The following is a 27,758-nucleotide window of genomic DNA, read 5'->3' as shown; positions in this document are numbered from 1 at the left end:
AACAACCGTTTTACTAAGTTGATAACTACAGTGGTTCACTTAACAACTGTGGCACGAAAGGTTGTAAAATGGGGCAAAACTCAAGTTACCGTATTTTTCGGAGTATAAAAAGCACCTTTTTCCCCCCAAAAAAGAGGGTGAAAATCTAGGTGCGTCTTATACTCTGAATGTAGCTCCACCCAGCTTCTCAAACGGAGGTTTCAGAGGCTGAAAAAAAGCATCAGAAACGAAGCTTCAGAAAAAAAGCCCCCAGATAGAGCTTCAGGGGCTTTTTTTCTGAAGCTCTCTTTTGTAGGCTTTCAGAGGCAGGAAAAAAAGCAAAAAAAAGCCAGGCACAGAGCTCATAACCATGGAACCTGTTGCTAAAATTCACCTCTGGGAACAACTGATTGGGGGTATTCCGGGAGGCCGATCCACTTGCCAATCAGCTTTTTTCTTATTTTCCTCCTCAAAAACTAAGGTGCGTCTTATACTCCGGTGCGTCTTATACTCCGAAAAATATGGTAATAAATGTCTCATTTAGCAACAGAAATATTGGGCTCCGTTGTGGTTGTAAATCGAGGACTACCTGTATAAATCAGCCATTTCCCTTTTTATGTCAATCTTAACCCACCGCTGTCAGATAGGTTGATGACTGATACAGAAACCACCGAAATATTCCACTTGAGAGCCTTACCTTTTCCCCAAATATCCTTTGGCAGATACCGTTTTTTGCTAGCTTCTCTTTGACCTGACGGGTTAGATCTATCGTATCCACTTCTTGGTACATGTAAATCTCATACTGCTCAGGGGTCAATGGAGGAACGGAAGGCTTTGATGGCTTTGATAAAGGAACAATGGGGGAAGAAGGAAGGGGGCTGTTTTGGGGTGTCTCACTGCGACTTGCCCCCGTCACACTCAGTTCAGAGCTCTGAGAATAGGGAGATTCTGCGTTGGGCCACTCTTTCCAATATTCCGAGGAGGAGGGCCCTTGGAGTTGCTGGTTACGGTCTGAACGAGCCTGGTTGCTGGCCTTCTCTTTCCCACTGGTGCTCTCCTCCATTTTGGGATCTTCTGGAGGAGCTGTGTTCCTTCTGTCAGGTTGCACAGTGTTCCACCAATGGTCCTTCCATACCCCACTGCGTCCCAGTTCATTTTTAACATGCCTCAGTACACCTTGTGCTGAGTCAGGCATCCCGTGGAGGTCTAGAAGGGAGGCCTCTTGGGCTTCCTTCTTGAGACCGGGGACAGTCTGTAGGGAAGACACAGCGGAATCCACAGAGGACGAGTGCTTCTTCAAGGACAGAGCCAGGGTAGAGTAACTAGAAACTGAAGAAACGGCAGGCGTGGGGATCAGTTTTGAGGACAAGATGGACATTTCGGCTTGGGACAGAGGGGTGGCTTTTAAGGCAGGTTCAAGGGCAGCCTGCTGGGCTTCCATCTCTCGCCGAGCCTGTTGCAAAATGGAGCGAATAGCATCATCGGAACTGCTGCTGGTTGACGTGGAAGGTGGCTGAGCCGGCTCAGCTGCAAGAATAAGAAAACAATGGCTGATGAGATACAGTAGATCACAGCATTCGTTTCTCCAAATATCAGTTATAAGCTCTTCTTTCCATCACCCCTTATGCTCCAATAGAGATCTGTGTGAAATGTATTCTTTACTAATAAAGCTTACTGGTTCAGAAATTTGTTTAAAAAAACAACAACCCACATTTACAAGACGGCCTTATAAAGATCCTGAAAAATAACAAGGGTGAAAACTCCTCCATAACAAAATCTTTATTAGAATCCTGAAATTTACCAGGAAAAGCACATTTTGATGCCTCAATAAATGTCAAATTAAATGTAAATATTTATTGCCCAAGAAAATGGGGGGAAAAAATCCTCATAAAAACAAAAAGCACTACAATACTAAAGCAAAGTGAAACAGAAAACAAAGCACACATTCTAATCTATCAAAAAACCACTGCCTACTTAATAGAACGGGATATAGTTAACTGCTGATGATCAAATTCATTTCTTACTTGCAACTGTGCTGATTAATATAAAATAGAAAAACAACATTCCTTGATTCTGAAACAGTTTGTTACTAAGTCAGTAAGCAGGTGTATACTTGGATACTTATTGTGATGTCATCCACATCACAAGCTATAAGATCAGGAGAATATTCATGAGTCAGATGTAGGCCACAAAGAAAAAGGAAAAATGCTCAAACTGACGTTTCCAGCACATCCATTCGGTATATAAATGCTTTTAGCACACTAGGACACATCTTTCTGTTTTATTGCATATTTCTAATCTGGACCAATCTGTTTTACCCCATCTCTTCTGCTCACTAGATCTGTGTCTTGGCTACATTAATTTTATTATTATTATTATCTGTTCTCCTGCCCACCGTGATTTTCTATCCTACTTCATTTCCCTGTACAATTAGGACTGTATTGCCAGTATTTTCTATATGGTATAATAGTACGTTTTGAGTTTAAATGTCCACATATTCTTACTTATTGTAGCTTCTACCCAGCCCAAATCTTGGGGAGGTGTGGAAACTTCCCAATCAAAATGTTTTGGGGAAAACTTCACACTCCACAAAATTTGCCTGTTACGGATGTTTTTGTATTAATACATTTCATCCTTAAATTCATCCTGTTTGGGGTATCGTAACACACAACATTTTCTTGAGATAAAGAAGGACCCAATGCTCTTTAAGCCATAAACCTTTAGCAATTTACTGAAGTAAAGCACGTCCCAAGGTCATTTGCTTTCTCATAAGCACTTACTACTGTTTCCATGTTAACCTGAACTTCAGAGACCAGCACAGCGAAGTTCTCCTACCTGTTTTCTGTACCTGCAGCTCCCTTTTTGCTTGCTCCAGAATGGATTTGATAGCTTCATCAGAGCCAACTTCTGTAGCTCGGATTCTTGTGGTAATGTTACCTGAAGAGAGGAGAAATGATCAATTGTTGAGCAACCTTTTGAGAATTGATTTTTTTAACCACAAACTGGTGGCTTGACTCAGTGAATTACTCCATAAAAACTACAACAAGATGAACCAGTGAATAAAATCAACAGCTGCAGCTCTATTTTACCTGCCTTCTACCAGTTTTGTGGCTATTTAGAATTTCAAACATCTGCTCTTTTAGTCTGTCCCTGCTTCTGTCCTCAGTCACATCTCACAAATGGGTCCCTTTCCTTCACAATCAGAATTATTTCAAAAATAATACAAAAGAGAAGTGAATTGCTTGCCTGGATACTGGACCAACAAAGAGATCATATATCTAACTCATATATTGAGCCTAAAATCTAAGGGTCTATGGAGATTCTCAGTCATCTGGGTCATGGTTGTCCCAAATGGGCCTTTTTTCAAAGAACTGGATTTCTTTGCTTTTCCTTGAAGACGTTTCGCTCTGAAGAAGCTTCTTGGATAAGAAGCAAAACATCTTCAAGGAAAAGCAAAGAAATCCAGTTGCCTTTTGAAAAAGCAACTTTGGGACTAAAATCTAAGCATAGATTTGGTACCATGCGGATTGCATTAGAGAGCCACAGTGGCACAGTGGTTAGAATGCAGTACTGCAGTCTACCTCTGCTGACTGCCAGCTACCTGCAAGTTGGCAGTTTGAAGCTCACCAGGTTCAAGGTTGATTCAACCTTCCATCCTTCCGAGGTGGGTAAAATGAGGACCCAAATTGTTGGGGGCAATATGCTGACTCTGTAAACTGCTTGGAGAGGGCTGTAAAAGTACTGTGACACAGTATATAAGTCTAAGTGCTATTGCTATTAACCAAGTATCATGATTTGTAAATCATGGTTCAGAAGTTGGTGTCATGCATGAGTCACTGAGCTGGCTTATCTAGACTGATTTTATCTCTTCTAAGCAGCAGAAGTTTTTTTCTGGATGCAGAGAGAATCTGCCCCACTTGCTTCTTTTCTGTGGATTTTCTGGGCAGAGCCAGGACCTGGTGCTCTAAATACTCCACTAATACATTTTGTCTCATCAGACTCACTGCAAATTTAAGATAACATGGCAACATTTATTAGCAGTAAACTCTTACAACAAGGATATTAAACAATATTTTATATAGCCTGCTCTTGAAAATCTATGGACCAATTCCATCCAAAGCACAAACAGTTCCTGAACGCAACGTGCAAGACTTTTTCCCTTTTCCATGTTTTTTTAAAAAAGAAAATCTGCTAAACATTAAAAAAGCAAAATATATCCAAATATAACGAAGTTTTGCAGACAGGAATACAAAAAAGAAAAAAAAATACGTAAGGCGTGTGTATTGGAGAGGGCAGTGCATTTGAATTATTTTGGCCATTTTCCAAATTGGCAATATGCCTAAGCAGCATTCAAATCTTCCTTTAAACAAGATATAGCTCAGTGCTTGCTTTTAAAAGACTAAAAGTTCAATGGAAGCAGACCAAATGTACTTTAATGGGGAGCCTGCCTATAAACCTTAATTACCAAGTGCCTCCCATTTTCCAAAGGCTGTAGATAGAAAAATCCAACTGGCTCCTTCCCCCACCCACTCAATTAATAGCGGCATCATTCATTCATCAGAATTTTCAGCTTTGCGCACATCACTGAAACGGATGGAAATATTAGAATAACAAGAATCTATCTGGCTTGTGCTGTCCTAGCATCCATCTGTGAATTCAGGACTCTTACATACAGTACACGGGCTATTTAGGATGACTGGTGTGAGATACGAGTCAAAGATGCAGGTGGGTGAAGATTCAAATTCCCAATTCTACTATCAAAGATCCTAAGGCTATGCCTGAACATTACTTTCCTTAAAATCATTTGAACAGTTTCTGTAAAAAGTCCATGTCGGGTGAGTTACAGTAACATGTCAGAAGGAGCTGTTCTTCTCTATGCAAGTTAGTGTAATTCTATTATGGCCCTGAGTTCAAAATATGATCTCAAAATAGTTTCTGGGTGTTATCAAAAAAGAGGACCTGACCTCGGCCACTCACATTGTAGCATTGGTCAAAAGGGCCCAGCAGAGATTATACTACCTGAGACTTCTCAGGAAACAACAACTGAATGAAAAACTGCTGGTGGCCTTCTACCGCTGCACCATTTTAATTTACTGCACCTGTGTATGGTTTGCCAATTGCACAGTGGCAGATAGGACAGCGCTCCAGAGGGTCAACGTCATTGCCCAGAGGATCACTGGTTGCCCTCTCCCCTCTTTGGAAGAGCTCCCGCTGCCTTAAGAAAGTTCAAAACATTCTTAAAGATCCATCTCATCCTGGGCACCCCTTTTTTTTTAACTATTACCATCTGGCAGACGGTACAGGACAATAAAAACAAGGACAAATAGGATGAAAAACAGCTTCTATCCCAGGGCAATAACCATATTGAATTCTATGGTATAGTGCAATATTGGGTTTTCAATTGCAATTATATAGAATGTAAAGGCTGTATGTTTGTGTTTTTATTTTTATAGTTATAATGTACACTGAAGACGGCATTTAATTTTGTTGTACCATGTGCAATGACAATAAACTAAACTAAACTAAACTAAACTAAACTAAACTAAACTAAACTAAACTAAACTAAACTAAACTAAACTAAACTAAACTAAACTGATCAATACAAATATAGCAACCAATTTAAAAATTCCTGCAAAATCATTGGGATTCAGAATACATGGTACTCAGCAAGAATAAACAATTTAACTGAAACTATTAAAAACTCATATTCACAAATGCCTCTGCTTATATAATCAAAAATACTAGGAGAGGGGCAAATGCTTCTGAAGCCCACGTTCTCTGAAGAGCTGCAGCAAAGTTTTCAGAATATTGTCTCTAGTTGTAAAAGATTGGCTATCTGTCTTTTCTTGTGCCTTTAAGTACTGCTCCTGGGAGGCATTCAACTACAAGTTCAGTTTGTTGAAATAGCAGCCTTTAATAATTTAACAAAGTTGGAAGGTACCTTGGAGGTCTTCTAGTCCAACCCCCTGCTTAGGCAGGAAATCCTACACTACTTCAGACAAATGGTTATCTAATCTCTTCTTAAAAACTTCCAGTGTTGGAGCATTTACAACTTCTGGAGGCAAGTTGCTCCACTGATTAATTGTTCTAACTGGAAATTTCTCCTTAGTTCTAAGTTGCTTCTCTCCTTGATTAGTTTCTACCCATTGCTTCTTGTTCTGCCCTCAGGTGCTTTGGAGAATGGTTTGACTCCCTCTTCTTTGTGGCAACCTCTGAGATATTGGAACACTGCTATTATGTCTCCCCTAGTCCTTCTTTTCATAAGACTAGACATACCCAGTTCCAGCAACCGTTCTTTATATGTTTTATTCTCAGGTCCCCTAATCATCTTTGTTGCTCTTCTCTGCACTCTTTCTAGAGTCTCAACATCTTTTTTACATTGTGGCGACCAAAACTGGATGCAGTATTCCAAGTGTGGCCTTACCAAGGCATTATAAAGTGGTATTAACAGTTCACATGATCTTGATTCTATCCCTCTGTTTATGCAGCCTTTAAGAGGCAGAAGGACAATCCTAACACTTTTTGCAGTCATCAGAGAAATTAATTTCCCTCCAGAAGTTAGTCAACTCCTTGTGTTATCATTTTTTAATTAAAACAAGACACTGAACGTAAAAGAGGGAATGTGTTTAAAAGTTCCAAATTCCTATGAGCTTTCATTACCCAGTTTTTAAGTATTTAAGGCAATTATCCTGAGTTTAAAAGAAATTTGAAATAGCGCTAGTAGGCACAATGGTGACTTCATTTTGGTTAATAACGTAAGAATTTATATAACTATTTCCCTTAGTATTTAAACGGCTTCATTCCCACCAGGTCTTAGTACACCATCTCCCGACTGTTTAAGAACAGTCCATGGAAGGCACCTTCCACCTGAAAGAGTATCCTGTCCAATTCTCCTTTACAGACTGAGAACCCAACCAGGGGAGAATGGGAGATCTTGAGGCTGCCCTTCTACTATTAGCAGCCCATGGATGACCTAGTTATATCTCCAGACCACAGACTTCTGCAAGAATATACAACACACACTGGGCTTTTTTTAAAAAAAGCACAAATTAAAAGTAAATGCATCAATGCACCCAACCCAGCACATGCATTCTTTATGTGGCCAGAGCTCTGATGATGCTATTCCTCCCCCCCCACCCCCATTTGGGCTCTATTTTTATCAGTAAAGATAAAGGTTCCCCTTGCACATATGTGCTAGTTGTTCCCGATTCTAGGGGGCGGTGCTCATCTCCGTTTCAAAGACGAAGAGCCAGCGCTGTCCGAAGACGTCTCCGTGGTCATGTGGCCGGCATGACTAAATGCCAAAGGTGCACGGAACGCTGTTACCTTCCCACCAAAGGTGGTCCCTATTTTTCTACTTGCATTTTTTACATGCTTTCGAACTGCTAGGTTGGTAGAAACTGGAACAAGTAATAGGAGCTCATCCCATTACGCGGCACTAGGGATCCAAACCGCTGAACTGCCGACCTTTTGATCGACAAGCTCAGAGTCTTAGCCACTGAGCCACCACATTTTTTCAATTTGTGCTCTATTATCAGTATTATCACTCTTACATTACTTATTTTTATTATTAATCTTTCAGTGTTGTGGAAATCACATCCAAAGTGGCTTATGAGAAAGAGCATGTTTTGGGAACCATCAGCTGATGGGGCCCAGAAAGAAAATCTTTTCTGCCATGGTCCCCGCCTTTTGGAACATCATTTCCCCTGAGATTAGATTGGCCCTGTCCCAGTTAGCCTTTTGGCAGGCCTTGAAAAGTTGGCTTTGTGCTTGAGCCTGGGGTCTGGACATGGGTTAAAGCCCATTTCCTGGCTGCTATGCCTTTTTCTCTTTTATTTTTGTTTTATATTTTGTGTCTTCATTATTATTGTTCAATTGCCCAGAGTCGCACAGAAGTGAGAGGGGAAGCCATATAAACTAGGGGTCTCCAACCTTGGCAATTTTAAGCCTGGAGGTCTTCAACTCCCAGAATTCCCCAGCCAGCTTTGCTGGGAGTTGAAGTCTGCCAGGCTTCAAGTTGCCAAGGTTGGAGACCCCTGATATAAACCAAGTGAGTACAATAAAGTAAGGTATTTGCTACAGAAAATCAAACAGCCAGAAAATGTAAAACTCTGAACACAGGAAGCAGTTCTGTTAAATGCTGAATTTAAAAGCAGAGGATCAAAATGTCAAAACTGCTGAACTTAAAAAATAAAAATGAAACACGAAATTGAATAACATCTGGGGAGTCTCAGATTTTCTTATCCCTAGTCTAAATACCCATGTAGGAGAAAGCAAGTGTATAAAATACAGGTTGTGTTTGCATAACAAGCAAAGCTATAGATAACCTGACTGGTAAATATTTGCTGACTATTCAATGATCAGGTGGGATTGTTAATGAGCCATTCATGGCTTCTTCAGCTAAACCTCTCTGTCCTGTGCCAAATAAAGATTTTTAGTCTTGTTCAGCCTTGAAACAAGCTAGAGAAAGAAATGGAAAACTGTAGCATATTTTCTTGGTTCTTGCCAAGAAAGGAATCTAGTTTGAAAAACCTATGGATGGGTCATTAATAGATACTGTATTTGCAGTACTCCAATCCAAAGGGGCAAAGATGCTTTGCTCATTTGGAGCTGATGTTGTGTGGTCAACTTATCTGTAGAAGGCTCCTTATTTCAAAATCAGGCTGTTTTGAGGGGTGGACTATTCATGGTAGGCACACATTCTTAGGAAAACTGGTGTTAATGTGTTAACTCATTAACAGGAATTAAGAAAGCATTAAGAAGAGAGCGGTACGGTGTGACCGTGTGTTGTTTAACTTAGATGGCTACTATGCAAGCCCCATCATAAATGCAGCTTTTTTAAGGATCTAAGGAAGGATAAGCACTAAAATTCATATCTGAAAAAATGGACTTTGAGGAGTAATTAATTTCATTTCCTACTTGTAGGTGGATCATTGGCTTTTTGACAAATAGAAAGCAACAGGTGAAGCTAAGGAAAATTGCATCACCACGGTGGCACAGTGGTTAGAATGCAGTACTGCAGGCTACTTCTGCTGACTACCGGCTGCCTGCAATTTGGCTGATTGCATCTCACCAGGCTCAAGACTGACTCAGCCTTCCATCCTGCCAAGGTAGGTAAAACAAGGACCCAGATTATTGTTGACTCTGTAAACCGCTTAGAGAGGGCTCTAAAAGCACTATGAAGTGGTATATAAGTAGGTGCTACTGCTATTGCTATTGCTATCTAATACCTGGGCAATTAGCACAGGCACCCCTATATACCAATGAATGCACTTCAAAGGAACCTTCTTTTAAAAGTACTGAAGATTGCAGATGATTCAATGGTCACTGGCCTCATTCAAGACAGTGATGAGTCTGCATATAGATGGGATTTTACCACCTTCTACTATATTTGACAGCAGATTATCAGCAATAGAGTCCTTCAAGTTTTGGGGTTCTATAATCTCCCAGGACTTGAAATGGACACCTAATATTAGAACCATCATAAAAAGGCAAAAACAAAGAATATTCTTCCTGCGTAACTCAGGAAGTTCAGATTGTTCCAGGAGCTGTTAGTACAATTTTACAGAGGAATTATTGAGCCTGTCATTTGTACTTCTACAACTGTCTGGTTTTGTACAGCAACCAAATAAGACAGGTACAAATTCCAATGGATAGCTAAGACTGCAAAAAGAACAAGTGCAACCAGCCTGCCCTCCATAGAAGACCTGCATATCGCGTGATTGAGAAGGAGGGCTAAGAAGATATCTGCAGGCCCCTCACATCCTGGATTTAAACTGTTTAAATTCCTTCTCTTGTGATGGTGCTAGAACAGGGGTGGGTTCTACTTACCTTTACTATCGGTTCGCAATGAGGCTGCATGCACGCACGCACTTGCTTCGCTCGCGTGTGCGCTCTTCTGCACAAGCACAGAAGCTCCTGCGCATGTGCAGAAGCATTCTGATGATGTCGGGGTCAGTAGGCGGAGCGTCCCACTGGTTTTACTACCGGTTCTATAGAACCGGTGTGAGCCGGGGGTAACCCACCACTGTGCTAGAAGGCATTTCAGGCCCAAACAACTAGACATATGAACAGTTTTTTTTTCTCTTGTGCCATCACTCTGCAGAACACCTAATTCTCACATTACTGTCTTATTTCTATGTGTATTTACCCATGCAGTATGGCTGCAGTATTATTATTTATGTTTATTACCAATACCAATAATACTAATATCTTATTGGTATTATTACTACCATTATTCTGTGGGTTTGCAGGTACACCAAGAGCTTCTGCACCAGAGACAAATTCCTTGTGTGTCTAATCACAGTTGGCCAAATTAAAGTACTCTACTTCTCTTTCAATTTCTATTCTAATTATTTCTATTCTATTCATTTTAGCCCAGATCCTGAAACAGAATTGCGTACTGCAATCTGAAACAGATTTGCTCAGAAACAAGTTTAACTGATCTTGCAAAATAGATGGAATTATGATTATAACCTTACTTCCTTGTTTTAAAGAACCAGTCCCACAACCAACCAAATAAAAGTTTCTACATTATTAGTATAGTGATTCTACTACACATGCAAAAACTGGGTTATAAGCCATTCCGAGAAGAGGTCTAAATCTATGAGCACAAACAACTTTCTTAGAGCCACCAATGAGAGTTTATGAACTAGGTTCAAAACTAACCACATTCTGCCCACTAGCCATATTATGCTACATTGTTTGAATGCTGAATTTTGTTAATGCTATTTTGTTAAGGTGGTTTTTGAGCAGGAACTATATTCGACATAGTGATGGTTCTACTTCATTCTTTCTTGCTGCCTCAAGTTCTCAAACTTGAGCATCACATTTGCTATCAAATACTGTTATATCTAGTTGAAACGCCCTTGTATCTCTGTACGCACTTCTACGTCTCTGTGTTTCTGATAGCCCTTCGCTCACCGTTCAAGCCACAGAAGAAAGAAACGTGGCTTGCATTCTTTAAGATTCATAGCAGCGTCCATTCTACACACATAACACACAAACACTTAACTTTTCATGCCAATTTCACTTTTGACTGTGAATCTCAAACACCAAGAAGCCACAAAGGCTACAAGAGCCAGTAATGATACGATGGGCCACACATCAGACTTGAACCAATGGGTTCTGCCATGAAATTTGCCCTGTGATCACTTGTAGTCTTATAAAATGGGATTATCCCCAAGGATGTTGACCTGAGCTCCTTGAAGAACGCATAGAAAATTAGTGGGATTGAGAGTAGGGGAGTCCAGCTTTGCCTGAGTGAGACAGTTTACTTGAAGGAGCCAGGTTAGTATAGCAAAAGACTTAGAAAGAGAGAAAAGAGGGGACGAGTGATCTGGATGCTAATCCTTGGTTTGTTTTATACTTACTGCACCAGTACAGATATAGCATGGACTCTTTGCCAAGCATCATTTACCATTCCTCTTCCTCTTTTCCTTATCCAGCATCAACCTGATTTTATATTATCTCTGCACTGGCACCAGGTAGGCTGCTAATCAGGATGGACCTCAGAAAGAGTGTTTGTAGACCTACACTTGCTTCAAGCACTGATTCTCAGGATAACTTTGGTTAGCACCAAGCATGGTCTGGTTTAATGGTAACGTGAAATCCTGCCAATGCAGGGAACAATGGAACTAATATGGAGAGGAATCGGAGGGAAGAAGTGATTTCAAATGTAGCTTGGATGGAGTCCATGTTACGGCTGCCCAGGGCCCACTGTCTGTTTTTCCTCTCAGATTCCAGGCCAGAATCAAACTGCACCCCCTTTGTGTTTACACCAACAACAAATTAAGATGACACACAACTAAGCACACAACTTCACTTTCCAAAGATCAACCGCAAAGAGAAACACCTGCCTGTGACGTACCTTCTGACCCATTTCTTCGTTTCGGTACTTCCTGAAATAGCCTGCTCAGGTTCTGGCCTGGATTCTCTGTTGAAAAACAAGTCGGGTAAGAACAAAACAATCAGGGGGTGGTTCTTCTTATAACTTTGGGCTTTGTGAGATGAAACAAGAACTGCCTAATACTTATAGGGGTTGGAGAGGAAGGGGAGGAGGGAGGGAGGGAGGGAGGGAGGGAGTGGACGGTTGAGCAAGGGCAGCAGTGAAATCAAGCAGCTCATAAACTTTTTAGGCCTGGCTACTTTGAAAAAGGAAGCAAGGCAGACTACTGGTTAATAAAGATTACAGCTACGCATCAAAAGGAGATTAGAAAGATATAAATAAACATCTAAAAGGTACAAAAAGACAGAGATGGGTCAGTAATTCTTCCAAGAGCGGATGACCCCAAGGATGGGAACATGCTGTAAGATGCTATAAACACTTCTTGGCAATCTAGGGAAACTTTGCTTCAAAACAAAGCACACAACACCTCCTCAAATCCCAGTTCTCTTTAAAGCTATCCTTCCCAATGAAATCCCACTGCTTAGAAAGGCAAGGCAATTTCACTTGAGAAACTGGGAAGGGGAAATCTCCACCTGCAATATTATTTCATACAAACACCAGCAAGGAGGTTTGTTCCAAAACGAATATCCGAAGTACCATGTAATATAATAATGATGAGGAACAAGCCAACCATACCAGTTAGCCTCTTAAGAAAATAAAAAGTGGGCAGGAAATTGTTGACGACAATGATCCTTATTCTGTACTGTACTTATCTTTAAAACAAAAAACAAAAAAAAACCAATGTGATATATTGTTATCCTATTTTGAATGATGAGTAGCAGAATATTGGACAGATCACATATCCCGAGAGGGGAGCTAAGCAGAGAATAATTGGCTCTTCACTCAAGGCCCCCAGGCCCCGTAGAAGAATGAGACTATAGAGAACACAGGAAGTGCCCTTTGCACATAGCACTCACATATTATTGTAAGCACTAGACAATTGTGCATAACCTTTGTGCGCTCAGGTGGATGTAACTGGGCTCTCATTGGCTACTGTATTAATGGGGCACTGTATGAGAAAATGTATGTGCTAAGAATTCATGTTTTCAGTTCTCACAGTTATAGAGAAAAAATGACAGCTGCAGCTGAGTGTTGTCTGCCTGTTTGCCTCTACGCAGTGTTTCTCAACCTTGGAAGCTTGAAGATGGGTGGACTTCAACTCCCAGAATCCCCCAACCAGCAGCGCTGGCTGGGGGATTCTGGGAGTTGAAGTCCACCCATCTTCAAGCTTCCAAGGTTGAGAAACACTGCTCTACAGGGACCAAGGAGGACATTTTACTTTTAATGGTGAAAGAAACAGCTCTCCTACTTTCTCCATGCAATGTATTTCCGGCATTTCCCATCCTTGGATGAGGTCTTATGCTGTATCAAACTTCAAGGATTGTTACAAGATACACAGTCATTTTATATTCCTTAATAAAATAGGAATGCTCCGGTTTGCAGCATGTACAGGCCAGCATTCTTGTTAAGTTCCTTTCTGTCCCTCTGTAAACCTCCATCCTTGAATAGTATAACCTGGCAATTCCTGCTTATGAACTCTTTTACCTTTCAGAATCATACAGTTTGATCTTAAAATGTTATTTTATAAGACGGTGTGAAACTTGACCAGTTTCAGCCCTGTGCTATGTTTAACATTTACTGCACAATGTCTGAGCCATATAAGAAGTCTTCTCTTTACACTTCTGGCTCAAAGGTAACACAACGAACACATGGGTGCAAATTCAGCCTCAAAGAGTGAAAATCATGCTATAGGAGGACAGTGGTTACCACTAAAGAGGACATTTCTGAATCCAAGGAAAACCCACAAGATCTGATTATATTTAGGAAGGTACGATTGAGACATGCAGTTCTCCTGTAAAGGAACACTAATTTTACAAGTGGGATGGAGCTGACATCTCACATTTTTCTCTCACCTCTTTCTATGATTGTACAGCGAATAAATGATGTGACCTGCATTCACATCAGGTCTGCGTTTCAAAGCCCAGTGCCATCTCTTCCGTTTATGCATACACTTTATATTCCCAAGCTTCTGAATCTCAAAAGCTGTGGTTTTTTTTTTTAAGTCTTTACACTAAAGGTATAAAACAACCACAGCTGGGGCGGTCAACTCAGTTGTTAAGTGAAGTGGTTGCTAAGTGTAACTGTGATCTTACTTCAAGCTTTCCTTTTCCTTTACAGATCTGCAAAGGCAGTAAATGTGAAGACTGGTTGCAAAGTTTGTTTTTTTCCCCCCCATCACCATTGTAACTGCAAATGGTTGCCCTACGAGGCAGTCGCTAAACAAGGACTACCTATGCACTTTTCTTCTAACAAGGACTACCTACTGTATGCACTCTTCTACTATTGTCAGTTAATGTTGGTTTCATTGTGCTTATCAAACTGATATACTGCCAGAATCTATTTCACAGTTTGCATTTCGTATCTTCCTGAGATATCATTTCCCCCGCCCCTCTTATACTGCAAATTGCCAGACAACACTGATAACTGTCCAGGACAGGGGTCTCCAACCTTGGCAACTTTAAGCCTGACGAACTTCAACTCCCAGACTGGCTTAAAGTTGCCAAGGTTGGAGACCCTTGGTCCAGGATACAGATTTAATATTTTAAAGTAAATAAAGCATATGATAAATAATCCTAATATAGTGCACCTCCCAAATGTATTCTTTGGAGAATAGGTGAACTTTTGATCTTAAAAGATGAAGATTAGCAGTGGATCTCTCAAATCCCCCCCCCGCCCCAAACTGCTACCTGAGATACTTTTGAGTGAGGAACATGGGATCTTCTGCCTCCCTTTGCTTTACATTTACACTGAGTTTGCAATCTTGCAAGAGGTTGTTCATTTGATTTTTGATTTGGTGAAAAAAAAATTAAATTAAAATGTGCATAAATCTACAGGCTATGATCTATGATTTTGAGGAATCATGCTTTCAGTGATGGTGGTGCTAGAAATAGAGGAAAGGGCTGGAAACTCCTTCCATTCTAGGACACTTAAGCCAATTAAATATGTTTCTTGGAGAAGTTTTGTTTCTGCAATGGGTTTTCAAGAGAATGAGGCCGGGGTGGTTAAAGAGAAATAACCCTTGGACATAATACATGTCTACGTCATCTCTGTATCACATGGGCAACTTCTAACTCCATTCACTAAAAATGTTCAATGAGACTTTTTATCTGGCCTGCTTCTTCCTTCTCCTGTTATACGCATCTCCCCAGCCAGACAGACTGCCCACCAGATGCTTTTGTCATAGGTCAGTGTTTCTCAACCTTGGAAGCTTGAAGATGGGTGGACTTCACCTCCCAGAATCCCCCAGCCAGCAGCGCTGGCTGGGGGTTTCTGGGAGTTGAAGTCCACCCATCTTCAAGCTACCAAGGTTGAGAAACACTGTCATAGGTGAATCTGCATGGCCCCAAGGGACCATAATAAGTTGTTCTGAGTCTAGCAGCCCAATGGATCTGTTGGCTTATTAGGCAAGAGGGCTAGATTTACAAATGCTCAGGAGATTCCCCTGTAGCTGCTGTAAAGATGGTGAAATGTAACGGCCCTCAACTATTAGAACTCATTTCAAATATTACTGTGTTTTCCCTCGGCAATCAAACGAGATTGGTCAAAGGAACGACAAGGGATCCTGGTACAACTTTTACTGGTTTGTTTTTTTTTTAAACTATCCACTAATGTATGCTTAATAAACCAAAATTAAGAGGAATCATGTAATGATAAAACCTTCTTGGCATGGTGCGGTGGCCTAGAGATGGAGCTCTCGCCTCACAATCAGGAGGCTGTGAGTTCGATTCTAGGTCGAGGCAGATATTTCTCTCTCTGGGCACACTGAGAATATATCTGCTAAACAAAACTCTGCAATGGCAACAGGAAGGGCATCCGGCCATTAAAACACTCTGCTAGCTCCATTCAGTTGCCCAGATTCTACGCCGTGTGGGATTATGGGGTCGTTAAATGAAGATGATGTAATGATAAAACCTGCCCTGCTGTGGTTTGATCAGGCAAGATCCATAAAGTGTTCTACAAAGTTAAACTTCAAAATAATAATAATAATAATAATCCAGCCCTCCTTTCACTGCTGCTCAATGCATGAGAGATAGTTTAAGAGGTATACTCTCAATCATCTTACACAGGTCGCAGCCCATTGGAATCAGCCCCATTGGGTCAGTCCCACAGAGATAAAGCTATCCCGGTGGTCTATTTTTTTAAATTTTTGCAGTGCACATCCACTCCCGTGGAGATGGAGTGCAGTCCTTAGATGCCTATCTTTTACTCTGCTATTTCAGCTTGATTCCTAGCAAGGAGCTCTCTATTCTTTCCACATTATATACTGAACACCAAGCAGACAACTTAACCACACAGAGACACAGACACCATTCCCTTTTGACAGTATCTCCTATCTAGACAAACATAGATGCCAAAAGAGAAGTTGGAGGCCACTACCTCGTGACTCACCTCTCTGCCTGCCTTGGATGCTGCGCAAAGCCAAGATGTTCTGCTCATCAGAAAGGAACTGCTTCATTTTATGGAATGGCTCCTTGCCTCTCACGGTCAGCTTGTTCCATGGTTTAGGTCGAGCCAGAATCTCACTCACAGATCCTTGAGAAAGTCCCAAGACGTAGTGTCCAAAGATCCGCTGTCCGATATTGTGCTTGATCAATTGCTCTTTGACCTGACGTGCAATTTCGGCCGTGTCTATCTCCTCACCTTCTGAGGTGCTGCCGGTGCTTTCTGATTGGTTGGGTGATGGGGCCATGCCGTTGACGTCTGGGCTTTGTTGCAAGGGGCTTTGGGAAGATATGGAGTTTGTGCTGTAGGGACCTACTGAAAAAATCATGCTTGTGCTTCCCGCTTCCTGCATTGCCTTGGTGTAGAAGGACTGCATAAGTTGGCGCTGGAGGAGAGAGTTTAGTGCAAATTTTCCTGTAGAAGCCAGGGGTAAGCCGGAGCTTGCCAAGGATGAGCTGAAAAAGTCTTGACTTAAACCCGTTGGTGAGAACTGGTGTGTACCATTAGTATTGGAAGCCTGCTCCCCTGCATTGCGGGGCAACTGAGGAGGAGGGGAGGCCGGCAAGGTTGCAGGACGCTGACTCTCAGGCTGGTCTTTCCCTTTTCTCCTGGCTGACCCTACAAGGAAGGTCAAACATAATGCATTATGGGGGATCAAAAAGAAGGGGGGAAACCAAGACCAAAATGCAGAGCTTGCCCCACAAAAAGGGAAAAATAGTGCAGGTTGCGTTTTTGTTTTGTTCTTGAAATAAGGGCCAATGAAGAAAGTGGTTTGGGTTTTTTTTGTTTTGTTTTGTTTGTTTCTTTTAATTTTAATAAGCCAAACAAGGCCCCCAAGACAAACAACATGCATTTCATGTTTGCACCTTTCTTGTATGTTGCAGCCTGGAGAATTCCCCCTTCCAAATATTAGCAGTAGAACAATGACATGAAGTGCAGTTACATAATTCTTTTGTTTTTGGTTTAAAATTCATTGACGCACGCACAAAAATTACTTTGGTTCCTTGCACATTTGAGTCATTCCAAACCCCTCCATACACACACACACACACACACACACACACACACACACACACACACACATATAGGAACAGACCTTGTTTGAGCCCAAATGCAGCAAACATTTATTAAGGCTATATGAAAACACACGCAAGACATAGAAACCATTGCTCAAAGGAAGCCACAGAAGAACACAGAAACTGCGCACAAGGCAGCAATCACCCAACTGCCCATTGACACATTAGGCAACAGCTCTAGAAACCTTACTTGAAGAAAAAAACAAAAAACAAACTCCAGGAAATTCTATTTATTTGGAGACCCCACTTGTATTGTTCATTTATGGCATGCAAAGCATCCCTTCCAAACAAAACACATAAGCAGCCAAATGAAGCCAAAATTCACCGTTAATGGAAATAAAGGCAGTCAGGATTTGGGTGAATGAATCAGCTATGAAAACAAGGCAGGGTCTCCTTGAAACGCCAATCTACGTTTTGGGAAAGGTGTGTGTAAGAAATAATGTCACGGTCAGACTAAACAATTGAAAGGGAAGACAGGTTCCAATGCTGCTCATCCCAACATATGAGAACATTTCTCCCTCTTAACCTTTACCATTTTTCTAAGGGCCCCAAAGTCTTAGTCTATTATCTATAGTATAAGAGGGGAGTCCCAACATAAGACAAGATCCTTGCTGACCATTCATCTTACTGTCATGCAGTGGCCTTGGGTTCACACAGCCCCTTCCCTTTCCACATCCTCATCTCCTGAGAGCAAGCACAACCTAAAATAATAATTACCTATTTTTTCTCCCATCCACTTACCGCTAAGGTCACTGTTCGTGATCCGCAGCGTGGCATTTTCCGACTGCAGCAGGCGGTTTTTCTCCAGCAGTAAGACCTCCAGTGGTTTTGATGCAGCATCCTATGGAGATATAGAGAGAACAAAGAGAAAGAATGGGAATTGGTTCAGAATGATGTCTCGGGACAATAGGGTGGGAATTCAAAAGAGTGCAGATTCTAGTCTATGGCACTTCACTGCTTCACTTAGTGGCTGTAGAGACTATTTAAATGCCTCACTAAATCATTTTTTACATCTGCTTATCTTTAGACACCGTAATATCAGCCGTTACCTTCCTTGCAACATTATGTTTCAAGTGGTATGAAAAGAAGAAATGAATGAAAGCGGTAAGCAAAGCCGTTCCTTTCTCCTTCCTTGCACAGAATCATCGAAACCACTAAAGGTGCTGGAATCCACCTTGTAACCTACGATCCAATGAAAGTAACACGCAGCAAGGAAATTTGGGGATACTTTCCTTTTGTACAAGATTTAATTTAACTCAATTGTGCATTCATTTCCTGTGTGACTTGCATTGGTTGCCAGTTGCCCTCCGGGTGAGATTCAAGGTGCTGGTGATGACCTATAAAGCCCTACATGGCTTAGGCCCGGGATATGTGGCGGGCCATCTGCAGCCAGCAACAGCTTCCCATCACCCTCTGCGTTCTCACAGGGAGGGCCTACTCAGGGTGCCGTTGGCCAGACAGTGTCGGCTGTCTACCCCCAGGGAGAGAGCTTTCTCTGTGGGTGCACCCACCCTTTGGAATCAACTCCCTCTGGAGCTCCAGGTGGCCCCTGACCTTCGCTCTTTCCGCCATGGCCTTAAAACGTGGCTATTTCACCTGGCCGCCCTGGACTGATGGGGGTTTTAATAGAATTTTTAACTGGGTTTTATTGAATTTTTGTTAATTTTAACTTGGATTTTTGTTTTAATGGTTTGTTTGCTTTGTTTTAATTGTTGTGAGCCGCCCTGAGTCCATTGGAGATAGGGCGGCATACAAGTTCCATTAAAAAAAAAAGGATTCAATCTAGTTAACTGTTTTTAGAACAACATACAGGCAAAGAGAATGAAGTCAATGTGGAAAATCTAACACCCTTGAAGTGTGTTGAAATGAATTTGTGGAATTTTCAATATAGTGAGAAAATTCTGGCAGTTGTAATGCCAGCAGATTGAGAGATTCCACACCAGGAAAGCTGTTGTACTTTTCAGATCAGGGAGATGGTTCAAATTGCCAAACCCCTATTTCTCTCTGAAACTGATATTAAGAGAAACTGGAGTTAACCCCCTCCCCAATATTAATGTTGTAAATGGTTTGGCTTTGTTAATTATTATTATTATTCATATAATCAGCCCAATGCTCATACAACAGAGGAGATAATTGTGTTAGTGGACGAAGGAGAAAAATGCAACCTTTTGGTCATCTGCATTGACACCTTAGGTAAAGGTAAAGGTTCACATATGTGCTAGTCATTCCCAACTCTGCTCATCTCTGTTTCAAAGCCGAAGAGCCAGCGATGTCCGAAGACATCTCTGTGGTCATGTGGCCGGCATGACTAAACACCAAAGGCACACAGAACACTTTTACCGTCCCACCAAAGGCGGTCCCTATTTTTCTATTTGAATTTTTAATGTGCTTTCAAACTGCTAGTTAGCAGAAGCTGGGACAAGTAATGGGAGCTCACCCTGTTATCTGGCACTAGGGATTCGAACTGCTGACCTTTCAATCAACAAGCTCAGCGTTTTAGCCACTGAGCCACCACATCCCTTTTATTAACACCTTAAGATTCCAGAAAGTTCATCTTAATCATAACTTTCCAAACAGTTATCTATTTGGGTAATTCTAATCATTCTAACCATCATCATACATCTTGCATGGCTAGTGTCACAATAAATTAGGCTTAGGTAGGCAGGTGCCTGTTGCAATCTTTCCACAAATGGTGTGTGATGATGATCAAATCCTCACTAGTTGGGGTGTTACTGTGCTACTCATGGAGGAGCCAGGGAGCCCAAGGTTTTATGTGTTGAAGTACATATGACAATCAAACTACTATTGGGTCTGATCCATCTTATAAACCCAGGACCATTGAAGGAGCTTGTGATTTAAGGAAGTTCTAGACCACAAGTTCCCACTTCCAGTTCTTGTTTTCATTTCTATATTATTTTCCTCTGTAATATTTATTTATTAATTAAATTTATTTGCCGCCCATCTCATTCCAAAGCAACTCTGGGCAGCTTAAACATACCAATATTCAATACCAGAAAAAAAAACAAAAAAAAAAACAGCAGCCACGCTGTGAACATCAGCTAACAGAGAAAGTAAGATTTTTCCATAAAAGGGGGAGGGGGGGGGAAGCTGTGATCGTTTAAAATTCCTACAAATTCTTACTACATTTCAATAGCAAGTTCTCAATCCAAGCGAACATTCAAAAAATTAAAAAAAAAGATCTATCCAGCTTTGCTCTACCAGAAAATCGAATGAATTACCTGGATGCTTGAGCCATCAGATGGCGCAAACTCCATGGACTTCAGGATGCTGCAAAGTGGAAAAAAAGAAGTTATTTTACACTCTGTCCTTTCCTAACAGCTTTACTAAAGGGCATTAATGCTGCAATTTTCGGCTCTCCAGGAACACCCTAACTGATAACTTTAACAACTTTTCTTTGGAATCATATAATCTGATAATGAATATAGAATAAGTACTAATGCTAGTTATCGGAGAAAAGCATCCTCTCAAATGTCCCCTAAATCACTGCACAGCGAGGTTCTGCCAGGCTCATTTGCAACATAAATTTAAAGGTTAATAAGGATATAACATTTTAAACTGTCAGAAACAATATAAATTTATATGTATGTCGCTTGAAGGGAAAGAGGGAACACAGTCATAATAAAATGGCAAAAAAAAAACCCCAACACAAACAAGCAAATCACTATCACCATCATCATAAATGAATGTTAAATGTGAAATATATGTAAAATACTTTAACTCGCTTATCAAGAAAATTACAGTACACACAAATTATTTGCATAGTCAACACATTGTAGGCTTTTCAAAGGAATTTTCCCCTCCCATTTAAATAACCAGTTGCTCCAAGGGGACAGGACAAAATAATTGCTTGATATTTTTCACGAAACTTAGAAGGGTCATTAAACATTAAAATCATTTCTAGGAACATTAAAATCATTTCTGGAATAGCAGTTGTGTTATTCTTGATGCAGCAAAACCAAGTGGCACCATAAAGACTCACACATTTACATGCAAAAGCTTTTGTGAACAATCTTGTGACACAGGAATATATATGCCTCTCTCTCTCTCTCTCTCTCTCTCTCTCTCTCTCTCTCTCTCTCTCTCTCTCTCTCTCTCTCTCTCTCTCTCTCTCTCTCTGTGTGTGTGTGTGTGTGTGTGTGTGTGTGTGTATGTTTTCTTTCCTTTTCTTAGGCTTTATGTGTATTTCTCTTTAGTCAGATTCTTCCTACGTAAACCAAGATTTTTATGCAGCCCTAGTTCAGTGAAATCACAATCCACTAGTTTTTAGGCTTTTTTTTTTCCTGGTGGCCAGCAAACACTCTGCTGCCCATTGGGAGACCAACACTCTGCTGTCCATTGGGAGACCAATGGGCAGCAGAGTGTTTGCTGGCTGCCAGAAAAAAAAAAAAGCAGAAACTAGTGGATTGTGATTTCACTGAACTAGGGCTGCATAAAAATCTTGGTTATTGTGTGTGTGTGTGTGTGTGTGTGTGTGTGTGTGTGTGTGTGTGTGTTGGGAATAGGCAGCAAAATGCTTGCTTGTTGTCTGAAAAAACCTAGAACTAGTGAATGGGATTTCACTGAGCTATGGCTGCATTTTGAAAATCTTGGTTTATGTAGGAAAATACCTAGCTGAGGAGAAATATGTATACACACACACACAGAAGCAAGTGGCTGGAGTTGTGGGATTCCATCTTCACAATATAGCCTACAATATAGCCTATATCAATGTTTCTCAACCTTGGAAGCTTGAATATGGGTGGACTTCACCTCCCAGAATCCCCCAGCCAGCGCTGCTGGCTGGGGAATTCTGGGAGGTGAAGTCCACTCATCTTCAAGCTACCAAGGTTGAGAAACACTGGCCTATATGGATCCAGCCATTCCCATTTTAGCTACTTTGGATTTAATGAATCTACAGATAAAGAGAAATTTCCTCTGCAGCAAGATAGACCCTTCTTGGTGAATGTATCATTTTTCTGGATTTTTTTAAAAAAATATAAGATTTTAACAATTCAAGATTTTTGGGCAAAAAACCATCCGATGATTGCAGAAAGTTTAAAATAGGCAAAGCATACAGTAACATTTTATTTTCACTATTTTTATTTTTTGGTGAAAGTACTTTTGCATAAACTTGGATTAAACTAGACAAATGGAACAGACCTTTGTGAGAATGCTTTCTTTTCACATCTAAATAATGCAAGAAATTTGGTGGATTTTACCAAACAAAAGGTAAGGTAATATGATCCAGGCTCTGATACTTTGTTGCTATGGAGATGTGGAATGTGATGTGGTTTGAAGCTGTGGAATGGGTCCTCGGAGATGAAAGTGTTAAAGGCATAGAAAGATGAAAGAGAAAAAAAAAGAGAGGAAGTTTGTTTCTTTCCTCTGCCAGAGTTACTTCTATCTTTAGACTATAATATCAAATTGGCAACAATGAAGAAAAGCTTCAAGGATGGAAGGAAGGAACGAGAGGCTTGGAAGAGCAACCTGCAGAGAAGAGAATGACACCACAAATTTGCTCCAGACAATACGTCGTAAGTTGGATAATCTTTGAATAATAAATTGAAGCATTTAAAAAAAAAAGTATGAAAAATTTGCAAAGATGGGAAAAGAGATTAAAGAAACAGTTAAAAAAGTAGAAAGTTCTGCAAAACAAATGTTTGGAGAAATAAAACAGATTAATGGGAAATGGAAATTTTAAAGATGATGTTATGTATAGAGAGTTAGAAAGAGAATTGAATAATGTGGCCCTATTGAAATCTAGAGGAAGAATTCTGCTTGAGACTTAGAGCAATTCCAGAAAACTTAGGTGAAGTTATTAGATAAAAGATTATTAAAGCTTTAACAAACTTTTTGGATTGAGAAGAGGAGAAGACTGAGACAGAGATTGATAAAGTTTATAAAATAAATTCCAGATTTGCTAGAACAAGAAATGTCTCACAGAAAATTTTGGTGAACTTGAATATATGTTTTATATATATATATAACATATCAAGCAAAAAAAAAAAAAACACTTATCCACAAAGAGGGAATGGTTGGTGAAGGAGATGGAATTTGCAGAGATGGCTAAATTAAGGAACAAAATATTTGGGAGAAAAACAAAACCCCACTATGTACATTCATTTTTGTGAACTTTTTGCATGAAACAGAAAAAAATGAACTTAGGATCTACATGTTGAATTAGGAAAAAAAACATAATAGAAAAAGAAGATTTTTTTTCCCCCAGAATTCCCCAGTCATCTGGGAAATTTTGGGAGTTGACATCACAGGTCTTAGAGGAAATTGGAAGCAATTTCTTCCTATTTTTTCTTTTTGCACTGACTTTTTCTTTGTTCCCCTTCTTTCTCTTTGTATTAGTTCTTAAATTTTTTTCTTCTGTTTAAATTCTTAATAAATATATACTGTACCATACTGTGTACAGTTCCACCCACTTAATCTGTGTGTGTGTGTATGAATGAATATACACAAAGATTAAGTGGGTGGAACTGTATGCACTATGGTCAGCAGAAAACATGAAGTAGATGGTATAGGCAGTGATAATTACTTTCTTGACAATGGACATTCACAAAACAGTTATTAGGTGTGACACATTCTAGCACCAGTGAGCCATTTAACACATGCAGTGTGATGCAAAATGGCCTCCGTGTAATCTTTGAAAAATAGTGTTAAATCTCCAGATGAATAAATTTCAACTCAGTTGTTTCGTATAAAATCAATCTTTGGCACTTCTTTTCTCAAGGACAACCGTCTTGAGATATTAACCCAGAGAGTTTAAGTGTTCCCTTCTTTGTATTTGAACATGGCTCATTTTTGACATCAGAAACGAATCCATTTAGTTTTTTGAATGTAGCCTGACTACTTGTCGTACATACGGTGCAGAGGGTTTCTGCTGACAAATGGCCATTATTTCACGCTGCAATGTAAGACAGTATATGAAAAGGGTACTGCCAGGGGACAATATGAAAGAATAGATGGGACGACAGAGATGGTATGAGTACCCTAAGGGTAAAATGGTAGGATTTTATATTTATTTATAATAAATAAAATCAGTAAATAAATCTGGGTCTCCTTAAACTATTTTTAGAGGCCTGCTAGGAAAGATTCATTCTTCATTTCACACTGTTTCCTTCTAAAAGAAATATTCCTGCTTTCCTCTGTCTGTCGTAGGATTCCTATAATTACCAGAGCATCTGCTCTTCCCTTTTCTACTTGGCAGACCAACTCTAATGGGTCTTTCTACAGTGCCTATGTGAAGTTTAAGCAAGTCCATAATGCGCCTGACAAGCTTGATAAGTTTAAATGGGACTTACAGCAAAAAATTTGCAGCAGGTAGTTGCCCTCTTTGAGGTTTTAGCCAGGCTACAGATTTGCTTTTTTCCCCAAGCTTTCCCAGTCTGGTCTGACTCCCCTCCAACATCTCTTTAAAACTTCACTCATTAGTCAGCGTTTTCTGATAACTGGGCATATCCAATCCTTATTCAATTACTTGGGAAGTTACTTTCTGCTTTAAGAATTTCCCCGTTTTGGAGTCTGTCTGTAAATTCCACAAATCTTGACCAGGTATGGTGGTATTTTATTATTATTTATTACACTTATATGCCATCCATTGGCCAAAGGTGACACTAGGTGGTTCACAATCATTCAATAAAAATGCCATATAAAACATTAAAACAATAAATAGAGATCTTAAATTTAAAATTCAATTAAATTTTGGTTGCTTAACTGGTATCTGGAGACTATGTTCTCTACTTGAATACAGGGCACATTACAATTAAGGACTCAAAGAGGCTCTTATATTTTCACAAAAACACTATTCCATTAAGCGACTGAAGACTGTAGACCCGTGATGGCAAACCTATGGCACGGGTGCCACAGGTGGCACAGGGAGCCATATCTGTGGGCATGCGAGCGTTGCCCTATCTCAGTCCAGCACGCATGTGTGCACTGGCTAGCTGATTTTTGGGTCTTCTGGGCCCACTGGAAGTTGGGAAACGGGCTGTTTCTGGGCCTCCGGAGGGCCTCCAGGGGGGTGGGGAAGGCTGTTTTCGCCTTCCCCAGACTCCTAGAAAGGCTCTGGAGCCTGGGGAGGGCAAAAAATGGGCCTACCGGGCCCACCGGGCCATCACGTGCCAAAAGCAGGGGGAGGGGGGGGTCACGCATGCATGTGTGGGGGGAGGGGGCGCATTAAATTATGGGTGTGGGGACGCGCACACGCAATTCCCCCCCCCACTACCCCCGCTTTTGGCATGTGATAGCAAAAAGGTTAGCCATCACTGCTATAGACTATGTTCAAGACACATTTCCCAAAATTTCTTGGGAATTTCTGCATATGTGATGTGTATGGGTACCGTAGTACTACACCCCTTCAGTATCACAGATTGATAGCCTTAAATGACAAACGTTTCTTTTTTTTTTTTTTTTGCTTGGTGACTACAAGTTGATTCTTATCTCAAAACCACACACACACACACACACACACACACACACACACACACACACACACACATATATATATATATATATAATATATATAGCACTGCAACTCAATAGTAGGTAGACACACTTACTTTAATTCTTTCTTAACCTCATCATAGTCAGCTTGCACCTTCAACTTTTCTTCCAGTTGCTTATAGGCAATAAAGAAATGAAAAATAATTTTGATTAGATTTTTATTTTACAATATGGCCTTCCTACAAAGCTAAGAAAAAAAATATAAAAAGGAAAAAAATGGTAACATTAAATTTGTTTCAATGACAAAAATGAGAAAGGTCATGTCTTTTCTATTACCCACTATCATAGACAGATATAGTTTTTGCTGCTTTTACTTAAATACTGCCACAAACAAATTGATTTCCTGTGGCTTATCACCTGATATCGATGACATTGGCTCTACTTCTGTATATCACCAAGAGAGACGGTGTGTCTCGAATGAAATGAGGGAGTCAATGAGGATTAAGAAATTCTGACCACAAGAACGCCTTTTGGATTTGCGGATAGTTCCCAAAGATAGGATGTGGACAGTCTGTCTATTCTAAATAGGACTGTACTGCCTTAGAAGAGACAGGCACAGATTTTGTCAGGCATTCTAATTTACATGTACGGCCTAAATGACTCTTGTGTTCAGGAGTGCCTATTTTCTTATTTAATTAATAAACCAGTGATGTCCTTTTCTGGATAGGTATCGATTAACAAATGTTATTTACACAATGGGTAGACTCAGGCCTGGATTATTGTTATGCAGAGGTGGTATTTAGCTGGTTCGGACTGGTTCACCTGAACTGGTAGCAGAAATCGCGGGTGGGCCCACCCACCCACCCACCCACCCACTCACCCACCCACCCCGTCTCTACGCCATCCTGTTTAGGCACATTTTTGAGGCCGGGCGCATGTGCAGAAGGCAGGCGTGCACACAAACCGGGCACGTGCGTACACGAAGCGAACGTGCGCGCAACAAACCGGTAGTAACATAATGTGGAACCCACCACTGTTGTTATGTCTATATTTATGCTTGATCTGACAACTGTGGAATTATCTTGAACGAAGCCAGGTTGCTGAATGGCATGCCTGATGGCGAATACATTACAACTCTGTTGAAGCAACTGCACTGGTTGCAATTAGATATCAAGATTTAAAGTTCAGCTTTCAACCTACGAAGCTTGAGGGGTTGAGGGTTTTGGTTTTTTTTTACAATATTGTAATGTCTGATCTGTTGACCTTTTTATCTCTTCAAGCTAACTACCATCTTCTCCTCAAATCTAGGGCCTGAAGGATCTTTTCTGAGACTGAAGGTTGTTCCCCCCTACTTGGAACATGCAGATGCCATCATCATAGGAAGAAGAGAAATAGGAAAAACTGACTTAGTTGGGCCTTTGACAAACATGAAACTGTGCACACCAGCCATTTAGACCCCGAGTGCTTCCACAGCCTGCAACAGTTGTGGAAAAAGATTAGCATAATAATTGTCTGGAAGAACCCAGCGAAATGCAAAGTGGAACAAAAGGTTCAAGCTGTGAGACAATCTGGAGGAACAAATATCTGGCTCTAACTATCAACTTGGTTCTTTTTCAGACAAAATAAAAGGCATGTTTCTAATGCCATGCAAGGTCTAAAAATACTCCTCCACGAGCTTGCAGATGATGCTTTAATGGAAGGGGGATGGGAGAAATTCCTATGCAGCAGTTAAGAAAAGTTTATCAAGAAGCCCATCACGATGTATTAACCTAAACAATGGGCACAAAAATGAATGAGGAAGA

At 40.6% G+C, this 27,758-nt stretch overlaps 1 protein-coding gene across 9 annotated transcripts in view; it reads right to left on the bottom strand.

Moving 5' to 3' along the window:
- CUX1 (cut like homeobox 1) overlaps positions 1-27,758 on the bottom strand; it is a 358,675-nt gene that overhangs the window by 108,008 nt on the left and 222,909 nt on the right. For 4 of the 9 annotated variants that reach the window (XM_034420877.3, XM_034420880.3, XM_034420878.3 and 1 more), the window contains exons 12-18: positions 26,073-26,131; positions 20,745-20,793; positions 18,247-18,346; positions 16,376-17,047; positions 11,849-11,914; positions 2,815-2,916; positions 677-1,506 (exon numbers count right to left, since the gene is read on the bottom strand). In XM_034420877.3, the coding sequence (XP_034276768.1) occupies positions 677-1,506; positions 2,815-2,916; positions 11,849-11,914; positions 16,376-17,047; positions 18,247-18,346; positions 20,745-20,793; positions 26,073-26,131 (1,878 nt within the window). The remainder of the gene's footprint in view (positions 1-676; positions 1,507-2,814; positions 2,917-11,848; positions 11,915-16,375; positions 17,048-18,246; positions 18,347-20,744; positions 20,794-26,072; positions 26,132-27,758) is intronic. The other 5 variants (XM_034420881.3, XM_034420882.3, XM_087889222.1 and 2 more) reach the window with 2 other exon arrangements.

The sequence above is a fragment of the Pantherophis guttatus genome, chromosome 1, assembly GCF_059756535.1.
Source record: "Pantherophis guttatus breed Tessera chromosome 1, ASM5975653v1, whole genome shotgun sequence".
Lineage (NCBI taxonomy): Eukaryota > Metazoa > Chordata > Lepidosauria > Squamata > Colubridae > Pantherophis > Pantherophis guttatus.
The sequence above is the reverse complement of the archived record's forward strand: the minus strand, read 5'-3'. Positions and strand labels throughout refer to the sequence as shown.